This window comes from Haemaphysalis longicornis, unplaced genomic scaffold (assembly GCF_048455015.1).
Source record: "Haemaphysalis longicornis isolate Haplotype H1 unplaced genomic scaffold, Haemaphysalis longicornis Haplotype H1 scaffold_8, whole genome shotgun sequence".
Lineage (NCBI taxonomy): Eukaryota > Metazoa > Arthropoda > Arachnida > Ixodida > Ixodidae > Haemaphysalis > Haemaphysalis longicornis.
The window spans coordinates 8,078,458-8,106,245 of NW_027526445.1; the positions used below are offsets into that span (position 1 = coordinate 8,078,458).

The following is a 27,788-nucleotide window of genomic DNA, read 5'->3' on the forward strand; positions in this document are numbered from 1 at the left end:
AGCTGATCGTACACCACGGCAGCATGTAATCCGCTCACTTAATGTGGGCCTTTCAAGATTCAGTAACCATGCTCGGTATCTGCGAAAAGAAAAAAAAAAAACAGAAGAAAAATCCGCGGGAGAATGCAAAGCCTTGAACACATGCTTCCCAGTTGTGCTTAGCCCACGGCTCGGCAGCGAGGCGCCAGCATTTTATCAGTGCCCCGTTTTATTTGGAGGCTTCCCCCGACTGTATAACACTTTGCATGACTTTGTTGCACTATGTAGTACATATACGCGCAAATAACGTTATAACACATGTTTTTTGCTAAGTTGCGTTCACTGGCGCTGAAGGCGGTCGGCGCGGCGGGACCGACCCAGAGTTGTGCGTGTATGTCGCGGCTGGCGCTACGCTCGCGCGGCAAACTTCGCTGTCCGGAGCCTATAGAGGCAGTGCCAGAAACCAGGCTTGGCCTTGCCGTAAAGATGACTTTACGTTGTTCCGCATGCGGAGCCGCAGAAGCTCAGTGGTCGTCGCCGAGGGAAGGAAGCCGGGCCTTCGAAGTGAATTTGATAAAGAGCATAGGGAAAGGTGCTACTGCCCTTACTGATTTTTGGTCCGTGATGAATGTGTCGTATAGGGCCCTCCATCAGAAGACGTTTCAGGGGCACCTGAAAGCGAAATACGGGCCAGCTGCAAACAAATCTGCCACTAACGTGTCCGCTGATGCTGCTGAAGCTGTGAAAGGCGTCTACACTGACATGGACCCAACATACACAAAGAACATCACAGTCATATATGATGGGACTTGGATGACCCAGGGTCACAGTAGCCACATTGGCGTAGGGGCTGTGATCGAATTTTACAGTGGCCTAGTGCTGGACTTTGTGGTTCTCTCGAACTACTGCCATGGGTGTACGTTGGGCCCGAAGCCAGGTGACAGTAACTACAATGAGTGGAGGCAGACGCACCAGTGTCAAAAGAACACAGACGTGAAGTCTGGAAAGATGGAGGTAGAGGCCGCACTTGTGCTCTTCCGTCATTCTCTGGAAAAGTACGATCTTCGTTACACAACCATCGTGTGCGATGGAGACTGCCGCACATACTGGATGCTGTGCGAAGACAGAACGTACGGTTTCATCCAGTTTACTAAGGAGGACTGCGTAAATCACGTGGAAAAAAGGATGGGCACGAATCTGTGTTCCGTGGTCGCAAAGAGCGACAGGGACCAACCACTTGGCGGCCGAGGGGGCTTGACGCAAGACCTCATCAAGCGGCTGACCAGCTATTATGGACAGGCCCTGAGAGGGAGTGACGACGTGCAAGACATGCAGAGGGCGGTCATGGCCACATTTCACCATATCACCTCCACAGACGAAGAACCGCACCACGAGCTCTGTCCTGCGGGGCCGACCAGTTGGTGCAGGCATCGAGCAGCAGAAGCTAAGGATGAACCGCAGCCTGCTCACAAGTACAAGCTGAAGCCACACGTGGCTGCTGCCATGTTGCCAGTTTTCAAGCGCCTCTCCGAGCCGCAGTTGCTCGAGCGTTGCAAGGGGAAAAAAACTCAAAATGCTTCAGAAAGCGTGCACTCTGTCATCTGGTCCATCATGCCGAAGGACAAACATGCCTCTCTGATTGCAGTAGAGACTGCTGTAAGCGAGGCAGTGTGCTGGTTCAATAGTGGCACCATTCGTGCGTACCGAGAGTTCTGCACCTCACTTGGTGTGCAGCCTGCAGGACATGGACTCCGTAGAGCGGCCGAAAAGGATGCCTTGCGCAAGAAGAGGGCGCAGAAAGCCCATGAAGACAAGGAAAACAAGTCAAAGAAGAAGAGAGACAGACCCGACATGACCAACTACAAGGCCGGTGGTTTCTAAGCCAATAAACATGACTCAAAACTTTGAACAGCTTTTTCTTGCAACTTCTTTTTCACTACCAAGGTCACCTTGCAATGCCGATATCTCAACAACTGCTTTGAATATATTTACCCTGTTTGTTTTGTTACACTCCTTGCACATCCCTGCACACAATGACATGTTTTGTTTTCAAAATTTTAGTCTTGCTCATTTGTTATTTTTTTATTTCCACGGTGAGAATTTCCATGCAGCACAAGTAGGTGACAACTAACAAAAATTAAAAAAAATTCTGTTCGGTTAAAAAAATTATAGAAATGTCATTGTGTGGAGTATGTGTTTAGGTGTACTATGAGTGTGTGCTAGATCTTCTAGCATAATTTTACAGGTCTGCATCCATCTTGCAAAACCGAAAGCGGAAAAATTTTGTAAACAAAAAAGTACTCGAGATATTGCAACCATATTTTCACAGTTTTGGTTTTGTAAAATGACTAACAACTGTGCCAAATTTAATCAAAATCTGCTGATAAATAAAAAAGTTAGCTTCGATCCCCACGTCCCCCCTTAAGCTGTGCCAGGGATGCCCTGCTGAAAAGTACCCGAAAATCGTTTCATCAGTGGTGGCCACAAAAGAAGGTGAAATGTGGAGACACAACACCTGCACTGTATTGAGCTTTAATGCGACATGTGCTCAATGTCGGACCTTGGAGAAGCTTTTTCTGCAGCGAACAAAGAAGCAAAAAGACTGCAAGAAAAGAAAGCAGAGGGTCAGCTTGAAGTCGATGCGACGGAAAGCAATCCGTGCAACCTCACAGCGAGAAAAAAATGAAAGAAGAACTTGTTTTGATGAAGAGGCAGCTGAGTGCAGTTACGGAGGAAACAATTTTCCTTCCAAGCAGCAGTTGGCCTTCAAGACAGCTGTCATGGCAGCCAAAAAAAAATCAAAAAAATGATCGGCGATATGATGCGGAGTGGCTAATGACCTGTTTACTACTACACATATCAAGCCCGAAGGCCTACACTTTGATTGCTGACATGCAGCTGCTACCGCTACCATCAAAGTCTCGCCTTCGCCAGATTATAAAGGGCATTTCGTGCAAGTACGGTTTTAATCAAGTAGCGCTCAGCAGCATCAAAGGCCACTTCTCGAACAAAAGCCACCTCAGACGGCAGGGAGTCTTGTTCTTCGATGAGGTGAAGTTAAAGCAAGGTGTCTCCTTCAACAAGGACTCATGCAAGATGGATGGTTTTGTTGATTACGGTGAGGTTGCAGCCCCAAGCTCCAACCAACTTGGTGACCACGCATTGGTGCTGATGTTTGTTCCGTTGTTCGAAGACTGGGTGCAACCAGTCGCAAGCTTTGCGACAAGGGGAGCAGCTCTTGGAAAAGTCCTGGCGGAACTTATCATGAGTGCTGTTCTCGAACTTCACAAGAACAACGCGTCAGTGCTGGCTGTGATCAGTGACGCGGCTGGCAACAACAAATCCATGTGGAGACAGTTTGGAGTTTCAGGAAAACTGGACGCACCTCACCACTTCATTGAACACCCGTGGGAGCCATCTCAGAATATCTACTTCCTATGTGGACGCACCTCACCACTTCATTGAACACCCGTGGGAGCCATCTCAGAATATCTACTTCCTATGTGATGTGCCACACATCGTCAAGCGTGTGAGGAATCACCTGAGGAAACACACCTACCGAATGGTAAAGAAAAAAGCATGCGTGAATGTTCTGTACAGTTTAAAAGTTTGGTTTTATTACTTCCAGGCTGGAAACCTTCGCGTCAACTTCCAGCATTACGTCACGCTGTACGAAACAGAGAAAAACAAGCACGTACGAGTTGTGCCAAAACTCACTGAGGCACATGTTGCCCCTGACTATCTACGCAAAATGAGCGTCAGGCTAGCTACACAGGTAGACTTTGTTTTTGTAAAAGCATGCTATGTTTTTATTTTGTGTTCTTATACGTCGAAATGATGCAATGTTTTTTTCTATAGCTCTTCAGCCGTGGGACAGCTGTTGGATTACGCGTCTACAGGGAGGCAAAAGTCACTGGACTGGAAGAATCAGAAGACACTGAGACCTTTACTAGAATGCTGAACGATGTCTTCGATGCACCGAACACGAAGCTTCCTTCCCGAGGAATCAGGCGCAATTCCAAGGAGATACAGGCAAGCAGCCCAACCACTTTTCGTGGAGCCTAGTCGCACCAGTACATGTACCATCGCTTGGCTTCATTATTTATTCAATGATTTTTTTGCTACCGTAAAAATCCATGTATGGACCGGGGGTTCTTTCTAAATTTTAGGATGCGAAATTCCGGCCGCGTACTATATGCGGATCCCAAAAATATTCGGCCCGAATTCACAGTTTTGGTTTCGGTTTCGGCATTGGCCGGTGCTATCATCATCATCAGGTGTCTACGTGCTTCTGCATTAGGTAGCGTTGGTGGCGTTAGTCCTAGAGACCTACACGTACAGGCGTGCAACAATGCCCATGGCAATCACTTGGCCCACATCACGAAGTCCGCGATTTTACTTCTGTGATATTACGCCATGTCAGGACCGCGCAGGCAGTAGTCGGCTGCTTTTAAAAGAAAAGTTATTTCTGCTGCCCAAACCCTCGGCAACTGTGCTGTGGAGCAGCAGTTCGGTGTGAACGAGCGGAGCATTCGTGGTTGGAGGAAGCAGAAGGAAGCCCTTTCTGCATGCGGTGGCCAGAAAAAGAGTTTCCGGGGACCAAAAAATGGAGCGTTTCCCGACGTAGAACGAGAAGTGACGGGCTTTGTTCGGGAGCAACGAGCTGCACATCTCGCTGTGAACATCGAGCTGCTGCAAGCAAAGGCCAGGGAGATCGCTCGAGGCAAAGGCATTCAGCGGGTGGACTTCCGAGGCAAGGAAGCATTGGCGTCTCGCTTCATGTGCCGCGCTGGGTTCTCCCTACGTCGGTCTTGCAGAAGCTGCCAGAAAGCTACGAAGAGCTGCTTGTGGCCTTTCAGAAGCATGTGATTTCATAGTGAAAGGTAGTCCCCTTTCAGCTGGCCAAGATCGGCAACGCTGACCAGACGCCGGTTGTACCTCGATATGCCCTTGGCTCTAACAGTGCATCAAAAAGGCTCCAGGCAAGTTACCATGCGATCAACTGGGAACGAGAAAATGCGGGTAACTGTAATGTAGTCCCAGATGGCAGATGGTCGCAAGCCGCCACCCTACGTGGTGTTTAAACGAAAGACGCTGTCGAAGGGGGAGACGTTCCCAAAAAATGTTGTCGTCCGCTGCCAGGACAAGGGGTAAATGGACGAATCGCTAGTGCTGGACTGGATCAAGTCTGTGTGGTGTCGACGGCCCGGAGCACTGCTGAGGCTCCCATTGATGCCTGTGCTCGATGCGTTTCGGTGTCATCTGGTGGACTCCGTGAAGCGAGTGCTGCGCGATTCCCGCACCGAGCTCGTCGTCATCCCGGGAGGGATCCCAGCTGCAGCCACTTGATGTGTGTCTTAATAAGCCGTTTAAGGCTTACCACATCAGGCACCTGTATATGGAGTGGATGAGGTCCGGAGGGCCAGAAGTGACCCCTGCCGGACGGCTGAGACAGGCCTCGCCAGCTCTGCTCTGCTCATGGATCGCCGAGGCGTGGGCCTGCATTCCCGAGGCGCTCGTTTGTCGTGCCTTCAAAAAGTGCTCCGTCTCAGACGCGCTTGATGGCACGGAGGATGAGGTGCTGCGGGAGGACATTTCCAACAAGGGAGTTTCGGAAGAGAGTGCGCCAGAAGAGGACGATGAATATCAAGTGTGTAAATAAATGCATTTTTCTGTGTTCCTCGAACTATATTCGCGTGAAAACGTTTTTTCTTGCGTTTGCTATCCCCAAATTACACCTCGGACTATATGCGGGTCCGGACTACCGTATTTACTCGTGTAATGATCGCACTTTTTTTTCCAAAAATATGATGCAAAGTTAGGGGTGCGATCATTACACGAGGTAAATTTTTCTGGAAAAACTTTCAGCGCACAAAACGCAAGTTGCAGGTCAGAAGGTTTACGATAATTCTGGTGAACATAATAAACATAACAAATAAAAACATAATAAAAACTCCACTGACCACCGAATAAGACCGAGTGATGCAAAATGAAGTGGTTTCATTACGGAACGCGCCGGAATTACGGAATTACGAAACGCGCCGGAGTGAGTTTGCTGTGAGGTGAGAACAGGTCGACCAATCAGTGGCTGCTGCTGTCACAGTGTAGGACATCAAGACACGGCTGCCGACACAGCAAGCCAAGCTCGTTTCTTTATATGTTTTGTGAGTACATTATGTGCATTTGGTGAGAGGTTCTCCCGCAACAACGTTATCACGGTTGCCGATATCGCTATCATTAAGTCCACGGCAATAACGTAGCCATGTCCGCTTTTAAAGAGGGGGAAACTAATGCAAGCGCGACCATTGTTGTCTAGACTTGGCACACATATATATACGATGTATGGCTGCGGCAAGTTGAGGGTGCGATCATTGCGCGGGAAATAAAAAAAAGTCATATTTTGACGACTAACTTCAGGGGTGCGATCATTACGCGAGTGCGATCATTATGCGAGTAAATACGGTATATGCGGGTTTTTACGGTATCTGGAAATACCTTATGAAAACAACACCATTGACGATGCAGTGCCCGACATGCGGCCCACAGGCACGAGTACTATGCTTGCCAAACATCTGAAGCAGCATCTGGCCGCTGTTGAAGAGTACCGGGAGATGGCTGCAGGTGTGCCTGGGACAGATCAGTCAATGCTACTGTGCTGCGCTGAGACAGTGTTGGAAAAGAAGACTCCAGCTCTACATAACAAGATGGCTGCCATGGCAAGGCCGCGGGTTTAAAGAACAGGCTGTCCCTAACTACCACCTATCACCATGCACTACATTTTCATGCGCTCATTCCGCGCTTGTATGACGACATATGGAAGAAGGCGAAGGCTGAACTCCACAGTGCTTTTCAAGGAGGAACACCACCTTTGCCATCAATATGTGGACATCGTGCGCCAACGAAAGCTACGTGAGCATCACTTGCCACTTTGTGACACCAACTTTTCAAATGGAGCGATTCCCACCCTACACTCCCTACATGGCTGCCAGCCACAGCGCCGGGAACATGGCAGAATTGCTTGGTGAGATGTGCAACTAATGGGAGACACCCGACGACTGCCAAAAGCACATCGCAACAGATAATGGGTGTAACATCCGTGCTGAGGTCAGGAGGCTCCCCTGGACTGAGTGTTCCTGCATCGCTCACACCCTGCAGCAGCTAGCCGTCAATGCACCAGCAATATCCTGCACACAAGCTTGTACTGATTGTTTGTGCATGAAGGCTAAACAGATTGCTGGCCATGAGGCAAACGACGACAACTAAACCGAGAAATTATCTGCAACCAATGTTCTTGTTGTGTCTAAAGTCCACCTATCCAGTGTTATCCACGGTTTGTGAGGCTAATACCATCAGAGGAATCAAGTGCAGGAGTAGTTAAACCTAGAGATCTTGCCGCGTTTGTGAGTGTGCATGAAGGGAGCCATCTTTTCCCACAACTACAAAGCTCTGCTGCTTTTACCTGGGGTTTAAAAGTCACCTCTACAAGGAGGAAAAATGCACTATGCCGCACACACGGAAGAAGAAACTGCAGCCTCTAAACTAAACTGAAGGGCACGAGGTGCCTGAAAGCATTGTGGGAAGTTTTGGAATCAACCTTTCAATCCACTGGTACTGGGTTAAGAACACTGCCTGGGCCCAGTAGGGAAAGCAGTAATCCGGATCCTTATCTCAGGTGGAGAGCACATGCCAAAACCCCTGCTAATTGCACACGTAACAAACCAAGCATCAAAACACAAATCCGTTGGTTGACCTCTTCCTCTAATCTACTCAAACACAAAGAAACTAACCCTCTGTTTAACTCGCAGGAGCACTTGCTCTCACCCTAAGTGGCTACACTGCCCCAACTCAACTGACCACCCCCCAGGACGTAACTTTTGTTTTCAACCAGACAACCCTAACCCACATCATCATGGGGTGTACCCACACATCCCAGCCCCCCCACCTTTTTCCTGTGGGTGAACCTGATGAGCGGTGCTGACCTGGACGCCCAACAACTACTGGTCGCCAGATCGTCACTCGGGCTCCCAAACTGATGAAGCACGCCCCTTTCTCTGCCAAACAGGGTTCTCTACTACTGCCACTACCACCACAGTCCAATGAACCCACAGCAGCCCAGCCCCCCCTACGCCAGCAGCAGCACCTGACCAGCCAGTCCTTCGGCCACTCCACCGGCCGGCAGGACGAACTCGGCCGCCTCGTGCCTCGGCCCCATGTGGGCCAGGTTGCGGTTGCTGTCCAGGAGCCGGTCCAGGCCCCACAGGCCCACGTGCCTGCTCTTCCCCTGGCTGCCACAGACAAACACCACCGCGTCCGCACCACCCAGGGCCAGGGGGAGGAGAAGCTCCCTCGGGCCGCCTAATGCGGGGAGGCCGTCCTTGACGTGGTACAGCCGCTCGCACTCACAGTCCTGCTCCAGCAGGGACTCCAAGGGGGGCTCCAGCTGGCAGGACGACTTCACCACCAGGCAGATCCCTGGAAGGGGAGGAGGCCAGGCACTTTGAATGCCAGAGCACCGACTCAAAGGAGTCCCAAGGAATTTTTCCCATTTCAACAAACTTGGTAAAAACCCCGCATATGATGACATGTTTGTCCCTTTGTGTGTATCTCCTCCTTCCCCTCTCGCACGTGCTCTCTAAGCACTCTGTCACCCCTTTGGAAACCCCAAGCACACTCTGTGACCAAGACACTGGGTCACTGCGAAGGAGGAGTTTGTAGTGGCCAAATACAGCACAGTCAGTGTGTCCTGTTGTTGGGCTTGCTGCTTGGCCACGATTCTGTTGCCTCGGAAAAGTCTAGAATGTGAGACGAGAGACGAGACAGCAATAGGGCACACTATGCTGCTGTCAGTGCACCATGCGTGCACATGGTCTTCAAAGAATAAAAAGTTTAGAGTCTAGAACTTTGCAGCGGTAGTGATTTCACCACGAGGCAACCTGTGCTGGAGGGTTACAGGTTACTTTCAATTATTTCAATATCTGTGATACTCGTAAAAAGAGAGACGAGAAAATTACCCTGCAGTTTCTGTTCACTCTTAACAGCATTGCTAATAACAAAACCAAGAAAGTGTGTCGAAAAGTTTTTTCGCCCTTAAAAAAAGAAGCATGCCCTCACGGCGTGATGATACCATCCCACCTTCCCAACCCGTTGCTTTTGGGCCCCTTCCCTGTGCTTGCAACACGAGAATTTTGCCCCCCTCCAACAGTGCAGTGTTTCCCTGGCCAGCCCAGACCTGGACGCCCAGCTTAGCCTCGTGACCTGAGCAAGGACAGCCAGTGGAAGCCAAGGAATCAGAGACTGGGGATGCCTTTCATGCGGCGAGGCCCATACATACGCCGCTGCTCGACAAATAAAGAAGTTATTCTCTCTCCCTCATACCTGCAAACATACTCACCCCACAAGACTTCCAGAAGAGCACGTTATGCCTGATATAACGTGTAAAAAGGGTTGGGACTGAAATTGAGGCATACACATTGTGATAAACCTGCCTGGTGGGCAAACTAGCCCCGCCAGTGCGCGGTGTCAATGCCTTCTTGTTAAGAAAGCCTTATCGTGGTCTCAACCACTGCAAAGGTCGACAAAATTACTGTTTCCCTGGTGTCCTGTATAGAAAGGACAAAAACATTACAGGTAGAAAACAGAAAGGTAAACTTTGTGCAACATTTGATTAAAAAATAGGGTGTGTCAGTATGTAGCTGGGCTTTCATATCGAGACAGTGTTGTCCAGGGCAGTCTGAAGTGATTATCAGGATGTGAAAAGGGATGCCAAGGAGATAGGAGGACATGCCCAAAAGCCCTTTGCTCTTGCCGTTAGCCGCATGTCCCCGGTGCATTGCGGGAAAGCCTGTTGTCCCTGAAGGACAAAGCCAGTGCGTGTTTGCAGTGGTCAATCGTACGCACTCACAAGGTGATACATCCGCTGTCCAACTCATTCCGAAGAATATATTTCACATCCATGTTAGGGGGTCATTCTTCATTTTCCACAAGGCTTACCTAATTTCATGCACCTCAGTTCACCGAAACAACGCTCCATTTATGTTTCCACAATTTAACTCTTTCAGTACGGCACCATAGGTCATCGGACGATGGTGTCCGATGATTTCAAATCTCCCACAAAATCTGAAACCCGCACTCCACAGACAACTATCGCCATCTGGTGTGTCCACTGGCAAGTTCTCTTTCAGTTTTGGTTTCGTTTGTTTATGTGTCGTGTGTGCTGGCGGTGTAGCAAGACAAATTTGAAGCGAAGATAGCAGGGAGTAGGAGGAAAAATGGCGTCTGGTTCACGCCGCGCTCTGCACAGTCGGACTGTTGTAGCAAGCACTTCAGCAGCTCCTGCTGTCGATTTTTCTGATCCCAGCAGCAGTGGTGGGTCAAGAAACGATGCGGGATCTTCAGATTTCAGTTCGGACAATGAAGCTCCGGTTCAGGTGCCTCGCACTTCAACAAGCGCTGGCAGGTAAGTTTTGTTGTGACTCCGCGCTGTATTTATAAACAAAACGTGCTTCTTATCTGACGACTGCAGTTTTACTAATGTGGTTAGGGTCTCGACAATGTACGGCCAGGATATTTTGCCAAGTGCACCGTGCCGTATCAAGTTTTCACCCTCGAGGCAGCCTGGCACCCATGTCGGAGCAGCGCTGAGGAGTGACGCATGTCGGTTTTCGAGAGCGCTGGATTTTTTTCTTTTGTTTTTCACTACGGAGGTGATGAAGACTTTGTGTGATAGCACAAATAAGTATGCCTGGATGCATACTTTCTAATTTCGCGTGACTGCTTTGCTCAGTGGCACAGCTGTCAAGGCCACTAGATTGATGGCCCTTGAAATATTCAAGACATGGCGTACAGTATTGGTGTACAGTAAACCCTCGTTAACTCGAACTCGCACATCTCGAAATCTCGGTTCAGTCGAAACTTTTTTTCGCCGTGCATTAACCTCCCATAGGTGCTATGTATTTGTCCCCTTTTATCTCGAAACGTTTTTCGGAGGGGACAGCGGATATCTCGAAATCTTGGCCGAGAGGGCAGAAGGCAAAGTCCACTCCCAACAGGAAACGAGGGCTCCGTGCGAACGCTTAGCTCTTACTATAATGCCGCACGCGGTCGTGAAGGGCGAATTTAAAATTCCCGCGGACGCAGCCATTTCCTATCCGCCTTGTCAAGCAACTGTGGGAGCGATCACGTGTGCGCACCTGCGCGCTACTTATGCGCGGTAGGGCGGCGTGTGCAGCGTGCGCCCGTCAGTACGCAACCTAGCCCTTGCATGCGCAAGCTGGTATTCTTTGTTTTCCCCGCGATTTGCGCGCGACGCATCTTGACTTCAGTTTTGCCGAGTAGTGAGTGGTCTGTGCAACGGATGCTTCCGAATATCGACCAAGATGTCCCGCCCAAAGCAGTGCAAATCTCTGACGTTGGAGAGAAAAGTTGCGTTAATCAAGGAATTTTTTTTCCCTGCGAATTCTTGTGCCTTTACTACGGTAGCTCTCTCGTGCAGTTGAGCTTTTCCTGGCAGCACTGGCTTTTCTTTTACAGTAACCCGGGCAGACATTTTCGACGTTTTGCTTAACTCGAAATGCCGCTTATCTCGAAATTTTTCCCGGTTTTTACTACTTTGAGTTAACGAGGGATTACTCTATATATGAATCGATAGGTAAGGAAACTAGGAACAGTTTGCATATTTCAGAATTCCTAAAATAATTTTCTGACTTACTGCAATCGCTTATTCCTCGTGTGTTTTTACTTTTGTGTGTATTTTGTTTTGTATATCTGACATATAAACTCTGAATAATTGTATTTCTCACGACACTGCTACTATTATGTACATGAAAACGCAAACTAATAGCTACAATATCATGCATAACAATACTAAATGAGTCCAAGAGAAATAAATGTTTTTGTGGACGCACTCAAAAGCCGCCATTTTTCCACAGTAACGAAAGAGTTAGAACCCTTCAAAACATGTGTTCAAAATTTTCAAATAGCCCTATTCAACTCAGGGCCGAATAAAATATCACTGTATTTGCTTCTATATTTGAAAGTTTTGAATACAGCGCAACCTCGTTACAACAGATCTGCTTATAACAAATATTTGAATATGGCATACTGCTTTTTGATGTTTGCCTCGCATCGCTACATGTGCAATTGATTACACTCCTTTTACTGTGGATTCTGTTACAACATACATTTCGGTAAAACGGACTGGTTTGAAAGGTTTGGACATACATTTTTTTTTTGCACCTTTACTGTGGAATTTTTAAGTTCAGACAACCTTTCATTCCGTATGTTGCCGCGTCTGTGTTTCTAATTTACAATAATCAGAAATACAATACATTTCTGACGGGGAATACGCTCGTCATTTTGCCTTCTCCGCATTCCTCGCTTCTGAGGTCTATGCCCCACGCTCTAGTTACCCCATTGTCGCCTTGCCGTGTTGCCTGCGCCACTTTCGCGTCGATTATGTTGAAGTGTGAACTGCATGGAGCGTTTTCTGCTCACGAAAATGCACCGCCGCGAATACCACCCACATGCTGTGCGCGGTGCGACATGCGGTGGCATTGCCCATGGCAACATGGCGGCATATGCGCGGCACTATTCAATTTTTTTTTTCGTTTGCTGATGATACGAATTTTTGGGTGATACGAATATTTTTGCCGCCCCTTGAGATTCGTATGACCGAGATTCCACTGTATATGAAGAACCATATTTAACGCAACTCTGACTTTCGGAGAGCTTTTGTATAGGCACCGGTCACTGCTCAGAGGGCACGACGAATTAGTACCCCCAGAGCCGCCCCGCGGAAGCTTGAGCCAGAGTCCTTCAATGCTTTTCTGGTCACGAAACTCCGGCCGAAGTTTCATTCAGGGACAAAACCTGCCGCTAGGATCGCCCCTGTTAACGTGAAGGCTTCGCCGGCGGGCGACGACGCTTGCGGGCCGGCTGTTTCTCCGTCGGCAACGCGCCTACTTTCATCTGCTCTGCATTTCCACCTTTAAAAACGCGAGCGAAGTGTGCATGTATTTGACTCAGTTGTCGCATAGCTCAGCTGTTAAATTGAGGCAAGACCACGGGTGTTACTGAGGCGTATATGTTGCAGTGTTCGTTCGTTGCGGCAGGAACCGCTACGTTCTCGCTTTGAGAAGACGGACATCTGACGTTTTCAATTTTTGACTAGCCTTTGCAGCCGCCTGCATGATTTGAGTTAACTAGCGCCAGAAATGAATGTGTATTCAGCCCTGGGCGACATGCTGCGCTGAGCAAATAGGTGTGCAAACATACAGCACGTTGGGTTAACGGTGTGTTTGTGCTATTTTATAGCGCGCTAATAATGTAGAAAAATATTCTTCAAGATTCGGAAAGTGAGCGTGGACAGCAGGAAAAAAAAAACGCTCACAAAATGGAAGCAGCATAATGGGCGCGCGGAGGAGCCAGGGTAGGAGTAAATGCTACGGCCTTGATCGATTTTCTCGGCTGTCCTCATAGGCTTAGGTTGTCGACAGATAAGAAGTCGCCCGCTAAGTGCCTGTCACACCCCTCCCACCCAAACGGCAAGTTAAAAAACATTGATTGATTGATTATGAGGTTTAACGTGCCGATGCTACACCAGCAATGGGGCGCGCGCCGTAGTGTAGCGCTCCGGATTAATTTTAACCACTCAGGTATCTTAAACTTATCGCCGAAATCTCGAACACACAAGCGTTTCCTGTTTTCGCCTCCACCAGAAAAGCGGCTGGGAACCCAAGTCCTTGGGCTTATCAACAACGCCTTAGCCACTGGGAAAACGCGGCGGTCAAGTTCAAAATAAAATATGTGCAGGCAAAGATAGCCATGCTCCGCTTTCCAAATTCAAAATGTCTGATTGGATAACAAAAATCACAGCTGCTGCAGTCCCATCGTTGTTCAGCGCCAAAACGCGACGACATTTTGCAGACGGATTTTCTCGTGAGCGCGACCGTGGCTTGGGCTTCGTAAACTACGCCGGCAGGTTTTCAAATATCCGGGGTATGGGATCGACGCGGAGCTTGAGCTTCTCGCGCTGCAGAAGTACAGATCGCCCACTTATTTCGAACTCATCGGCTCGAATAATGCCCGTAGGATCGAAATGTTTCTCGCACACACGAACGGCCTTCGACTCGAAGCTGAAAGCGTCCGTCTCCAGTCGTGGAATGGCTCGCTTCCACCTGTCGCGTTGTTCGCGGTCACTTGGGAGGCAGAACAGCGAAGCCTTTTCCGTTGTACTCCGATAGCCAGAGCAGCAACCAGGTACACAGCACGTCAGAGGCATGGTAGTTCACATAGTTTGCCCTTCGTGATGAGTGTAGAAACCTATATCAAACAACAAACACCAGAAAGCTCGCGCTCCAACGCACTGCAAATGCGGCCGCCGCTGCCGCCGCCGTCCAAGCCGCCTTCACCGGACTCGTAGCGCCACCGCGCGGAAGCTTTGGTCCCCATATGAAGCTCTTCCATAGCGTTACGGAGAAGTTTCGTGACCAGAAAAGCATTGAAGGACTCTGCTTGAGCTAACTTTGGGTCGGTGAGAGCCAGACGGCGGCTGCGTGTTCATATATTCGGCACCTCTCGGTTTGTTTTTGCAATTCTGCAATTGTTTTTGAAAGGTGTCTCAACCTTGAAAACTGTTCTGGAAAATAGTTTCCCCGTGTCTCAAGTGCTTCCGTGCGATTTCCAGAGAATTACGGGGCTGAACTACTACTGTCGGCCTCACGTGCGCGAGAAGTTACAGAGATTGTACGCTCCCACGCGCGTGTGCGCTGTGAAAGAAATTGATGGGACAGACATCGTTGCGAAGTCCCATTCTCAGCAAGGGAAGCTTATTTACAGCGCCAATTCAGGTCAGTAGCCAGCGTATACAACGGCACTCCACAACAGAAGCGTGTTTGTGTTATTGTTTCCTCTGTTCATGCAACCACACTACAGTTACTTTTTCGGTTGCCCTTCTTCAGCTCAGTTGGTGTTGTCACTAATTAACAACGCATTCCAAACGTTATTAGCTGTTCACAAAGTAAACGCAGTTCCACACAGTTCGAAATCTGCTGCGGAGCGGCGGTTGTCTTTACGAAGATTCCGTTTAGTTTCAGCTTCTATCTTGGGAGTAATGGTAGAGTCGTCTTAGTGGCTAATTGTGATAGTTTGTTCCGGCCGTTCGGAATTCTCCAAAAAAGTATATCCTCCTCCTCCCCATCCTCTGCTTAAACAATAATAACCTCAACTTTCAGAGTACACAAAATGCATTAAAGAATTCTCCTCCCCATCCTCTGCTTAAACAATAATAACCTCAAATTTCAGAGTACTCAAAACGCATTAAAAAAGTCAGCGCGAGTGAATACAACCTTGTCTTTGATAGCTTTCCACGCTCTCGCTTGGAATGCGTGGCCGTACTATGTACACTTCGGGGAACAAAGTAGGGCAGTAAGCAGGATGTGTATTGACTGTCTTGACATTGCTTTTGGGACCCGCCGCGGTGGTTCACTGGCTAAGGAGTTGCGGTGCTGAGCACGAGGTCGCGGGTTCGATTCCCGGCGGCGGCGGTCGCTTTTCTGATGGAGGCGAAAAGCAAAAACGCCCGTGTGTACGAGATTTCGGCGCACGTTAAAGATCCCCAGGTGGTCAACATTAATCCGGAGCCCTCCACTACGGCGTGCCTCATCGCCTGCGTTGCGTCGGCGCGTTAAACCCTACAATCAATCGACATTGCTTTTGGCATCACCCGCGAAGTGCTGTGAATGCATATTCTTGTGCTGCCGTTTGGTATTCATTCGGTGCCGTGAATGTCGCTAAAAAAAAGGTTACTGCTGATAAAACAATAGTGGCGGAAATTGGTAATACCTTGTGTTATGCAACTACTAGGACGGCATGCGATTCATCGCAGCGCGTGATGTGTATGAACACTGAAAGCAAACGTTTTAGTCTTATGGCCCTTCGTATCTGCGGTGCGCATAAACAGTAATCATACTCATAAGTTTACTCCTTCCACTGACAAAAAATGTCATGACTTTCTTACTTCCTTGACTTTTCTTACTGCTAAAATCATTTCTTGCGACGCTTATTCTCCCACGGTTGCCCGAGTGAGAAACCTGTACAGAACGATGGCAGGTGGCTTTCCTTCGCGCAGCAGTAGCGGCGCTGCAACAAATTCTTTCCTGCAGCCTTTTGATCCTTTCGGACCCTGCAACTCGCAATTATGCCACACAACGTCGAACCGCACACATCGCGTGTGTTTTTAAGTGCACTGAACGGCCGGTCGCAACATCCACCGACCCAGAGTTGCTAAGCGGTGGCGACAGGCGGCGCTGGAGTCGCGCGCAAACTGCAGTGTCCGGTGCCTATTGAGATCAACTTGCTTGCCTTATTGGAAACCAATTTCACCCCATAAAGAAGAGGCACAGAACAAAAGCAAGCGGCTTTTTGTACCACGAATTCTTGAAGTGTAATTTTGTCAGTTAGTTAATAAACAACTTAAAGACCCAACTCTTTTTTTTTTTTACTAGCGAAAACGAAAGATAGGCAACACAGAGGCAACAATTTCATTAAACTCGCGTAGCAAGTGCCTTTTTCACCGTAACGATTGAAGAGGTGCTCCTCAGCAGACATTTCTGTTCACATTTAAGCAGCTACGACTCTACATGGCCAGGAACGAGACGAAGTTCCACGTTTCACACAGTTACAAGGAAGTTCACAAAGAAACAATGACGTATCCCCTACCATGGAGGACGGCCCAGTGCGCTGTGTGCCCGGACTTGAGGCACGGTTCGAAGTTCCCATCCGAGTCATAGCTGGGGGTTGGGGTCAGGAAAACGAGCAGAATTTGACATCACAATTGCCTGTATGGTAGAAGGGAGCAGCGCGACCAAAAACATTGTGCAGTCGTCTACCTACGCAGGAATGCCGCTTTGTACGAACCAGGTGCACCAGAGAGTGGAGTCGCCGAAATGCCCACACAACAAACGCCATGAAAGCAAAGCCAAGAATGGGCCCAGTCATTTAATTTAATCAATCTCCTCGAGATAGATGAGGTCATGTGCACAATTTGAAAATCACCCCATTGCGCTTCAAAGGCCACGCAAAGGCAAGAGTTTGACATAAACCCCAGCAGCACAACATTCCTGTTTTACGCACTACAGAATGAGCTTTGGTTTCCGGGTGGTGGTGCACTCACGCTCCGTTGCTCTCTTCAGTTTTCAAGCAAAGCTTGTGGTACTGGCTGACCTGTGTCACCGTCGGTGCTGCTGTTGGCATCGTGTGCCAAAACCCTCCTTCACAATGGATTGCACGAGGGGTTGGTTTATGGCTTCACACGGTCAGACAAGCTTTGCAAGCACCCCCGTTCCCAGTAGAAAGGAGGGGTCGGTTTTTTCCATCCCAAATTTCGACAACATTTTATTCCACTCTGGCAGAGGACAAATGTTAAGTTCTTTTGCATCCTTTTCCTGTTCCGAGAGCTGTGCAGTAATCCAACACAGTCAGCACCAGGTAACTATGTGACCTTGGGGACAGGAAACGAGAGACCTGGACGAGGGAACAAGCTAAAGTAGAAGATGTCATAGTTCAAGTAAAGAGGAAGAAATGGACTTGGGGACGCCAGCTAGTGAGACGAACGCACAACCGGTGGACAATTAGGCTCACAGAGTGGATACCAAAAGATGGGTATAGAAGAAGGGGAAGGCCAATGACACGATGGGGGGATGGAACACGGAACTTTGGTGGCCAACACTGGACTCAAGCGGCGCACGACCACAGCTACTGGAACTCATTAAGAGAGGCCTTCGCCCAGCTGTGGGCATGAGCAGGCTGTTGGATGATGATGATTCTTACCCCCCTTCAATGATTCAAAAGAAAGCATGCCATTCTGGAGAAATGATTACTTGGAGGCAGCTGCCACGCATGAAAAACTTCCCCTTTGCTTGTGCTGGGTACAAAATGTCCCCTTTGACCACCGCCAACGCTCTCACTTCAGCACAGCAGCACAAACACGTTCTCTCTCTCTCTTTATCCCTAATCTTCGAAAGTTCCCAGCACTTTCGACGTAGGTAGGAAAATGCCTTTTCTACAGCAGAAAATTAAACCTTCAATGTCTTTCTTCTCCTTCTGGAAAACGGCAGTAAAATCCAGGTCCAGTGAAGCAGTAACCTCGTCGTGAAATCTGAGTTTCACCCGAAGGTCAACCTGACCGACCGTCCATGGGACATCAAAGGCCAAATCTGCCCAACTTCTTGTTGTAGCCAGGACAATCCAGCTTTCACACCTCCTTCGCTTCTGTAAACTGTAAACGACACTCCATTTGTTTTGAATTTAAAAAAGTACAGTTGGAATTTTCCCTTACCGACCATTAGATTCTATTCCTGTTATTCTATTCTATTCTCAGATTCTATTATTTAATGATCCTCAGATTCTATTCAAACGTTACAAAGAAAGGAGAAGAAAAAAACACGTCCTGAAGTGCATCAACTAGCGCTGAACAAGCGTGAACAACCAGACAAACTGCTGCCACCTATGCTTAGGATGATTTGTTTTGAATCTGCCCGTTTGCGCGAACCAGTATACAGGGTTCGTACAGGCTTCAAAAGCAAAAATTCACGGGTTTTCAAGGACTTTCAAGGACCAGAAAACACATTTTCAAGGTCCCCATGTAATATTTTATCTGGGATTATTTAAACTTTTCCAACACAATGCAAAAGTTTTTTATTGCACAATACTTAAGCACATTAGTTCACATCTAGATAGGTGCTAACGGGTTGGTAAATGCTCCCCCAGCTTTATTTTTTTATTTCATGGCTAATTTTACAGGTTTTTCTTTGTGTTTTTCTGAGGCTGTTTGATTTCAAAACTTAGTTAATGTTGCCTGCACCTCCTGCTTTGTCAGCAAGAGTATCAGCTGAAATTAAATCGAGCAAGTGTTGCTTCAAGGCAGGATGAAGTACGTACACGTCCACCATTTGCACGTAAAAGCAAACGTAGATGGAGCGTATGAGGCACAGTAAAGATGCAATGAGCAAGCGCCCGCAGACTAGATGCAAGATAGAGAACAGAAGCTGGTTTTTACTGGATTGTATCGTGATATAGATTGGATTGACAAGTGCCAGCTCCCAATGTTGCCTTGTAATAATGAAAATCCACCAAACTTGTAATTTCACGCAATACACTGAAACTTGATTGTTACAAAGTTTCTTTACATTTTTTAACACCTAAAATCCATGACAAGCACTTTAAATTCTTGTGAAAAGACAGGGCCCTTGATTCTCTCCGGAAAAATCGAGGGTTTTCAAGGACCATGCAAAAATTCCAGGACTTTCCAGGCCTTGAAATTGACACTTCTAAATTCAAGGGTTTTCAAGGTTTTCAAGGACCTGTGCGAACCCTGAGTATAAGACATGGGTGGACCACAATTTCGATCTCCTCCCCCTTTCCAGAAAAACAACTCGCAAAAAGAAAATGCGAGTAAACTGAGAAAATTCCACGTTCATGCCTGACGGCAGTTGGCAAAAAAGCGGCCTTCGCAGATAAACCATTCGAAGCAAGTCTGCAAGCACAAACATCACAGCACCAGAAGTTGACGGGACAAGTGCAGCAGAGTTCACGGCTGAAAGGATACGGTACGAGCACAGGCTTCCCACGGATCAAGTGGCCGACGATCTCTGCTCTGTGGTGATCGCGAACGAGCCTGGCTTGGCAGCCTCCCAGGCAGGTCTCAGCCAAGGTCTTCATGTGCCCAGCTGCAAGAGGGAACGCAGGCACAGCTGTGAAGCCTCCGAGTAGGCTTTCGCATTGCGAGTTGACTGACCCAGCCGTAAACTGGCATCGCGTGTTTTAATGCGTAGCACTCTCTGCCGAGTACCCCCATATCTAGGACCATGTAACGCCCTGCATTTCCACAAAAATGCCAATATCGTGAAAGTTCCACTTGTAATCATTATAATAGTGTAAATTGAGATAACTGCTCGCTCGAAATCTTGAAACACTAAAAAATACCAAAAATATAAAAAAGTTATAGAAAAGGGCAAAACGTGTAATGCCCCAACAATGCAGGTTTAGCAAAAGTTCCACCTGTAATCGTTACAATAGTGTAAATGGACGTAATTGGTCAGACTGGCTTCAGCGAAACCGAAAAATTTGGCTATACAGAAGTCACACTCAAGACAGGCTGCATAAGAATGGTACGCATTAGTAGACAATTCTCTAAATTTCTGCAGAATTTTTGTTCTGGACACACGAGGTGGTGCTGCACTACAACGGCAATCAAGATCGCCAAGATGGCCACAACTTTCCCGGAGGTGCAAATCGCTTTACTGCAGAACCGTATATATGTCTAACCCCTCCCCAGTTTTCATTTTGGTGAAGTTGCTTCCCTTTTCGCCAGTGCCGACCCCTCTTTCACAACTGTTTTTGCCGGTGTCTTTCACGTTTAAGCATAGGCGGTTGCTGGGTTATATGTGCGCGTACAGGGAGTGGAGGGAGGAAGGGGGGAAGTGCACGCGAGGCTATATGTTTCATGCCCTCACTCACGACATGTACATATTGTGCTGGCTCACATGCGGACGTCCAGCAGCCAAGTGCGACCTGTCTGGCGTCTTTGCCGGTCGAGCGGATTGGGATTGGGTGGGTTCACAGACAGTGAGAGGCCTACGGCACGGGAGGGAGACACAGCCCCCGGTTTGTTCGCTGGAACAAAGCTCGAGTCCTTCCAAGTTTCAGTCAGCGAAAAGGTTTTACGAGGCACGCTCAATCGCAAGTTACAAATAAATATGGTTTGTTTCACGCACTGCGTCGACTGCGTCAAGCTTCGCAGCTCACCCATCCTCACAGAATGGAAAGGCACTGATTTTTTATTGCTTTTCTACAAAAGCGGGTATGTGATCCATTCTTGTTCTTGGTGTTAAACAAAACAGACCCCAAAATCAACCCCGTGTCAAGTTTCAGTGCAAACAGAGGAGCAGTTTTCTCGGGAAAGATTTTTGAAGATGCCCATTTAGCCATGTAACACCTTGAATAAGCAGACAATGAGTGTGAGAAGAGGCAGTGGCCCTATGACCATTGTCAACCCTATGACCATTGCCCTATGACCCTACGAAATTGAAGCAAAGCTTAACAAAAGTTCTGCTGAGAGAACGTGCACAAGATTGTTTACAAGTGCCCTTAAAACGTGTGCTCAACAGGGGCGTCCCCCCCCCCCTACACTGGTTTTACATATGTGCATGCCTGCCTCACTGTTTCGCCCACAAAAACACTTGGACGTCAGAGCCCCACCAGTCACGTTTCATTATTCAGAATTTGTGGCATCACAGGTCGGTTTCCAGCTTTGGGCATTCTCAACATCCCTCAGCAACCACAACTGGTAGTATAGTATTTCTTTTTCAAGGAACTGCAACGCAATAACAGAGCCCAATGTATTTCAACAGTCGAGTGTTCTTTAAAGCCAACAGAAAAGGATATTGTGCCAGAGGACAGCCAAGTGGAGTGTTTTTGTTTTTTCTCTTGTGCAAGCGTTTCCTTTGATCAGGTTGAACAGCAGTATTTTCCTGCTTGGCACACACCCTCATAAAATTCCACCCAACTAATCAACACACGCACCATTTTTCATACGCACTGTGTGATCAAAGTCGCTCTTGGAAAAACCTAGTTCTACTTGCAGGAAGGATTTGCACTCCTACTTCAGAAGATGCCCAGCTGCCCCACCACAACAAGCAGGGAGCTAGATGAGATGCTTTCTCATGAACTTTCACAGCTTGGCTTGGGTTAGCAGCAATTTTAGGTTTTAGGCAAACTGTGCATGCATGCAATGTATGTACATGCGTCAAAGGCACACACACACATACAAGTTTGGGAACACGTTAGCCACCGTGTTAGTAGAGAGCACCGTAACTGGGGTTCACTCTTTCGGTTTGCACAAAGGCCTGCACCTTTGCCGACCGAGGTAAAAACTCTCCCAACCTGAGAACATCTCCCCTTTCTTGGTGAACTGAAGCGACTTGGCCGCTTCGAAAAGTGCCTCGACACTCACTGGGTGGCCGTCCCGGGGCAGCAGTTGAGAGGCCATGCTGAGAGCGACCAGCCCGCATCTGGAACAGGTAAGGCAGAGGGGGTCGGTGTTTGCCACCTGGCAAAATGACACGTGAACCAATAAGGAAATTACAAAGTACCACCAGGATGCTCTTCTGGCTGTGGTTGGGGTGGTCAGTTTGTTCACAGTACGTAGATGGTGAGCGTAAACTCCCAACCTTCCGAATGATTGCAAAAGGTCGGCCAATCCCTCAGTGACCCCTCTTACTAATTAAAAGGCGCACTACAAGTCATCAACAAACATCCGTCTAGTGTTGCATCCAGATGTGCCTATAACCATGGTTACATTTATGTCCAGTCACAATTGCAATCAATGCTACAGTTACATCCAGACGAAACACTGCTTTACTGAAATACAAAATAATCAAGAAACACATTTTGCTTTGTCCAGTCTTCACTGATGGCACTAGCTGTCTAGCAAGGACGAGTTTTATTTTTTATTTCAGTGCAGAAGTGATGCATCTCCGAAACAAGCAAACTAATACCCCTGTCACACGCGCCAACCTAATGTCATTTTAGACGAATGAGATTCGTTTCAAATGACATTCGTTTTCTGCATAGGTGCTACACGAACAAACCAAATGTCATTCACGTGTGATGTCAATGGCAATCGGTAGTATACTTGGCGCACTCGAAATTGCATAGAATGATGATGTAATCCAGATAAGCGTTTATACTTTGAGAAAAAGTATCTAAAATGCTTTAGCATGCGTTATGCGCACTTTTTTTAGGCCGTAAATTGTTGCAATAAGTCCTACGAAGCCAAGACAAATAACAAGGAGATCCGCCATGATCCATACCGCAATTTGTCCACAAACATGGCGGCGCGCGGGGACGACGCCGCGATGAGCGACGTGAAAAAGGCTGTCGCCGAGCGAACATCTCGCTCTCGGACCATTGCGTTCGTTCGTTTGGGTTTCCCGCGGCATTGCGGGCGCGCGCATTTTCCGTCCCCATGCCGACGGCAGCCATGTTGAAATGGTTGAAAGTTGGAAAAGCCGGGAACCCATGCGGTTACACTGAAAGCGGAAGTAATTCATTCAAAGTGCTCAATAAAGCAAGCGAAAGCTTTTAAAACAGGCAATATCAAATAAAAAGTGGCAAACAATAAGGTTCTTATTTTTTTAAAGATATTTTTTTCTGGTCTTCTGCTGTTGAGAGTACGCAGTTGGTCCGAATTCACAGTCGAATGAGTTCTCTGGACTCATTTGGTACCGAATGTCATTCGCAGCGAATGTCATTAGACTGAGCCCGTGTGACAGCAGACGAATGTCATTTGAAACGAATCTCATTCGTTTAAAATGACATTAGGTTGGCGCGTGTGACAGGGGTATAAGCCATTGTGAACACTTGTATGTATTTGTAAAAGATTTGCACAATGGTTCTTAATCCTGTGGACCATGAAGTGGCAAGTCCAATAGGAACGTTAACAGGTGAGTCCCCCCTAAAAACACTACTGTAGCCCCAAAACAAAAGGATCAGCACTTCTGGGACATAATTGAATCGTTCGCCATTAGAACAAAATGAGTACAAGTGAGTGAGCGCTCTGTCTGCGTTATTAATAAACAGGGAATTTGATTTCTCATCTGCTGGCAGAGTGTAACCAGTTGTCATGTGTAGTGCACTGCTGTTGGAATTGTGGGCAGCAATTTAAAATGTAACTCTCCCATTTCGTCACAACGTGTGATCACATCACTGTTCAGGTTCTCGTATAAACGTGTGTTACTCCTTTCAGTTGCGAGTTTGGCTTCCCTTCCTCCTTCTGCCTGCATTCCTTGTATACTTCACGCTGTTCTGGACATGTCTAACACAGGTCAAAACTGCTAACAACAGTGCTCAAACACGCGGCCATCAATACATCCAGCACAACCTGTTGATAGCTATTGGTGTTAGGAGTGAGATTATGAAACAACATTGCGGCTCCCAGGCATGTGCAAGCCATTGTTTTATTGCTTTCTTGGCAGGCAGTGGTCATCTTGGCCACGTTTGTGGGTGTGGAAATAAAAGAAGCTGACTCGTGAATACCATCATTGTGGGTAATTACTCCCTCAAAAATGACGCACAAAGCATCGGGCCACGCATGAGGCCTTGCCACTTCGCATGTTTGCGCATGCGTGCCAAAACTTCACACCCCTGATTACGATCGTCTGTATAAAAGAACCCCGCCAAACGCGAGATCAACGCTCCACTGATTATTGGCCCGAGAGAACTCCAAAAACAAGCATTTGCCGCTGTCCTGGGGAGGGACTGCTAATGCCAAACCTTGTCTCCCCGAAACAAACAAGCATCCGCAATATCTTTCACATGCCTAGCTGCCACAATGATATTCACTAATCTTGCTGGTCATGCTGCATATATCAAAAGGCCACACATTCCTGCGTTGTTGCTAACTGCTTTGAATTCTGTACTTGCACCAAGAAGCCCAAGTTTCCATATTTCCACAACTTAGAGCAAGAGTGTGTACAACGTAACCACCAAATCTTGGGAGCTTCAGGCCCTTACGTTAACGGGCTCCTCGTACAAGTTTCAGCCCACAAGGACAGTAATTCGAAGGGGCCTATGCAACCTGTAATGGTCTAGACTAGTGGGCGGCAGCTGCAGCGCGCTGTATCAGCTTTTCATTTTTTATTTTGAGAAATTTTACATTCGCTTTCATTTGTGCGCCTCGGTTGGCCTGTAACTGCTCAGGTTTTCAGGGTAGCATTCAATAATTGGGTAACTGCACCGAGTTGGGCTTCAGAATTACATTACGTGGTCACAAACTCTGGCTTCACTCTACGTTTTTTGTGACCACAAATGGTTGAAGACACTGTAGTTCTTGAAATTGCATGGTAACATTACATAGCGGCGTGACAGTATGGTTCCGATTATCCTCGCAATTGGTTCGAATGGTTAAGTGGGGTTATGTTAAGTGATTTGCAAGTATAGTTTTTATTCTTTGCTTTTCGATAGCATCCCTTAACAGGATGCCCTGCGTTCATTTCAAAATCGGTAGCATTCAATAATATACTTGTGTTGGGTTCCATTACTGCAGCGTTACTTCAGCTATAAGCAACAGCGCTTCAGACGGACGTTCTGTGGCTGTCATAATTCGGCCTACACCGATGGCGCGAGAATAACTTCACTGCACACGATAGCTACTCATCCGTTCGGGCGTAAGGCTATCCACAGCGTTGACAAATGCGCAGCCTTACTGGGGTCCACTTTGGAGCACTGGCTTTAACGACGACACTTTCGACACCACGACAGCATCGTGATGGCCCGCTGTCATCCAATGGAATCGACGTTGGAGCACGTTGCGAACCGACGTCTCGGCGTTGTCCAAGCTGTTCCCGCTTGGGCGCTCGTTGGTTTGTTTGCGAGCTGGTTGTAAGGGTGGAGGTGGTGGTGGCGGAGGAACAAGGCCCGGTGTTTCCATGGTCTAAACCGGCACTAGCCAAATGAAAAACACTCCTCTAACGAACAACTTTCACAGCACAAGAGCTACAAGAGTAGGTAGCACGCTTGTTTACACGCGTTTGCTTTGTTTTTCTTTTCGCTGTCAATGGTGATGTTTCTGGCGATGGTAAGCCGATAAAACCCTAAACATACTTTGTTCCCAAAACTTAAAAAATTAGTTAAAACACTTGTTGAAGATTTATGAACTAAAAAAAACTCTAAATTAGCAAACTCAAGTATTCCTAAATTACTTTGATAGACTAGCCGGAGTTTTTTTGAGCCGAGTCGAGCCAATCTCGAGTCGTTGTTCCCGCGCAACACAAACGGTTCATCCTAAAATGAGCAAACTTTTATGAACAACTTTCGTGCCATCAAGTCCCCTAAAGCGTAAATGTTTCAGTATAAGCATGATTTGCAGTATGTGCGCTGCTACTCTGGGTTAGCCCGAAGCAAGAACGGCTGTCATCGCATCCTGAGCCGACAATCGCGCGAGAGAAGGCAGCAGCAGCATGGCCAAGGCCGCGACGCGGGTTCGACGCGTCACGAAGAAGAATCCCGACCCGAACCCTCTGTTCACGAAATGGCTGCAGGAGTGGAAGGACGCCGCCGTGGCGCACAACAGCAAAGCGCAGCACGTCTACGGCAAGGTTAGGTTTCCGCAAAAACGCTGCGTGGATACTGTGCAACCCCGCGTGCGTCAAACTACTGTATGGGCTGCTACTGCGCGACTAGGGATTAAATGGGCACTGGAAGTAACTGACCAGAACGCTCAAAACAATTCCCCTAGCTTCAAAGGAGTGCTTTTCGGGCGGATTAAACTGGGAATTCCGCGCGGCCTAGTCCAACTTGCCAATGATAGATGCAGTGAGATTCGTTGACTACGGCACCGTCTTGTCAAGCCGCTCTCTTGGCGTGCCGAAAAAGAATTAAAAAAAAGGGGGGGGGGGGGTTAATGATCTTGTGAGTAGATTTGGAATTTAAGGTCAGTTTTGAAACAAACTTCTGTGGATAGAGAAAAACATTGGAGGGTGCAGAGGAGAGCAGTTACCTTTGACGAAAGCAGCTCTAAATTGCGAGAAATTAGTTCAGAAATATACACGGGTTGGGGTGCTTGCTTCCTGGAAGCACCCCACCAGTCCGTGGTTTAACTCTCACCCCCAAGAAGCCGCAAAAGCACAGGTGTTCAGTGGTGTCAGGATAAGTATAAGGGAGCATTTGCCCTTTTGCAAGGCAAAGGTTTGTAAGCGTCATTGGTTATCACACAGGCAGACTTGTTGGGAGTGAGAGTAGGTCATGGGAACGAGAGTGTTGTTAACTGGGGAAACCGGAGAATGTTTCTGGTGCCATTCAGTTGCGCTGATATTATCTTTGGGGTCGCATTGACGGTTTCAAGGGCTTCATCTGGCTGGGGATAGGGCTGTGAGAGACGTCCATGCTGCCAGATGAGCTGCCTCATTTTCAAGTATTCCGCATAGCTAGCTGGGTGATAATTTCAAGTTATGCATTTTTAATGGTGTTTGTTGGCAGTTAATATGTTCTACTTTGTTCTTTAGATGCATCATTAGGTTGGGCCAATGCTGCTTGAAAGGCAATCTGAGAGCTTCACAGCGCAAAAATGAGACAGGGACAAGTAGAGGGACTACAAAGAAACGCTGTCTTCCAACTAATTTTAATGCAAAGAAGACCCACACTTAAATATAAATTCTATCACAACGTCACGGCAGATGACATGATTGCTAAACAGCCACGTATACAAAAAACAAATTAAAGCCCACTGTCAGCAGACGTAGAAACAACCGAAATGACGACTGCAGAAAACGTCCAGGGAGGCAACGGAGTAGGCCGTCGTCAGAGAAAAGTGCATATATTGACATTATTTACAGAGAACCGTCTTCAAAGCTTGTCGCTGCGCCTGGTCATCTTCTTTTTCTTCGCCTATGTGCTTGATCTTCCATGAAAGTTTCAACAACGACAATCCTATAAGTCACGCGAATATTCTGATTTGGGTGCCTAAATAGCTTATGTTTCATTTTTTAACAATGCAATGGACGTACAAACTCATCTCCTTTGCTTCCTATTACAGCTATTTCGATAATCTCTTGGGTTGTACATGACCATGACAACTGACAACAAGGCTCTCATCAAACGATGGTTTGCAACCTGCATGGTCACACGAATAACAATGCCAGCTGAGATGCCCCTCCAAACCATGCTGCACATTATTGTCATGCTCATGCAACCTGTCACTCAGATAGCTTGTGGTCAACTGTAGTGGAAGTCAGCGCTTGTTTGTAGCCCCTTGT

General features: G+C 47.7%; 3 protein-coding genes across 3 annotated transcripts in view; 2 read left to right on the forward strand and 1 right to left on the reverse strand.

Annotated features, from left to right (window-relative positions):
• Positions 1–738: 738 nt before the first annotated feature.
• Positions 739–1,934, forward strand: LOC144149358 (uncharacterized). Its single transcript, XM_077680927.1, has one exon. The coding sequence runs from the start codon at positions 742–744 to the stop codon at positions 1,858–1,860; it is 1,119 nt and encodes a 372-aa protein (XP_077537053.1). The 5' UTR covers positions 739–741; the 3' UTR covers positions 1,861–1,934.
• A 1,876-nt stretch (positions 1,935–3,810) lies between these two features.
• On the reverse strand, positions 3,811–25,578 carry LOC144148883 (actin maturation protease-like). Its single transcript, XM_077680407.1, has 5 exons — positions 25,242–25,578; positions 21,919–22,046; positions 19,583–19,703; positions 16,696–16,766; positions 3,811–8,451 (listed from the first exon to the last, which is right to left on the reverse strand). The coding sequence occupies exons 1-5, from the start codon at positions 25,463–25,465 to the stop codon at positions 8,102–8,104; spliced, it is 894 nt and encodes a 297-aa protein (XP_077536533.1). The 5' UTR covers positions 25,466–25,578; the 3' UTR covers positions 3,811–8,101.
• Positions 25,579–25,781: 203 nt separating this feature from the next.
• Positions 25,782–27,788, forward strand: part of LOC144148755 (structure-specific endonuclease subunit MUS81-like) — a 41,866-nt gene continuing 39,859 nt past the window's right edge. Inside the window, exon 1 of the mRNA XM_077680271.1 lies at positions 25,782–26,132. Coding sequence (XP_077536397.1) covers positions 25,995–26,132 — 138 coding nt within the window. The 5' untranslated portion in view covers positions 25,782–25,994. The remainder of the gene's footprint in view (positions 26,133–27,788) is intronic.

Bases quoted from the DNA above. Each gene is read 5' to 3' on its own strand.
- LOC144148883 (XM_077680407.1), bottom strand. From the start codon at position 25,465: ATGGAAACACCGGGCCTTGTTCCTCCGCCACCACCACCTCCACCCTTA. The intron at 22,047-25,241 runs GTAAGGCTGCGC...TACCTGTTCCAG, and splicing joins GTGCTCCAAAGTGGACCCCA to ATGCGGGCTGGTCGCTCTCA. The intron at 8,452-16,695 runs GTAGGGGATACG...CTCCCCTTCCAG, and splicing joins GCACTGGGCCGTCCTCCATG to GGATCTGCCTGGTGGTGAAG.
- LOC144149358 (XM_077680927.1), top strand. From the start codon at position 742: ATGGACCCAACATACACAAAGAACATCACAGTCATATATGATGGGACT.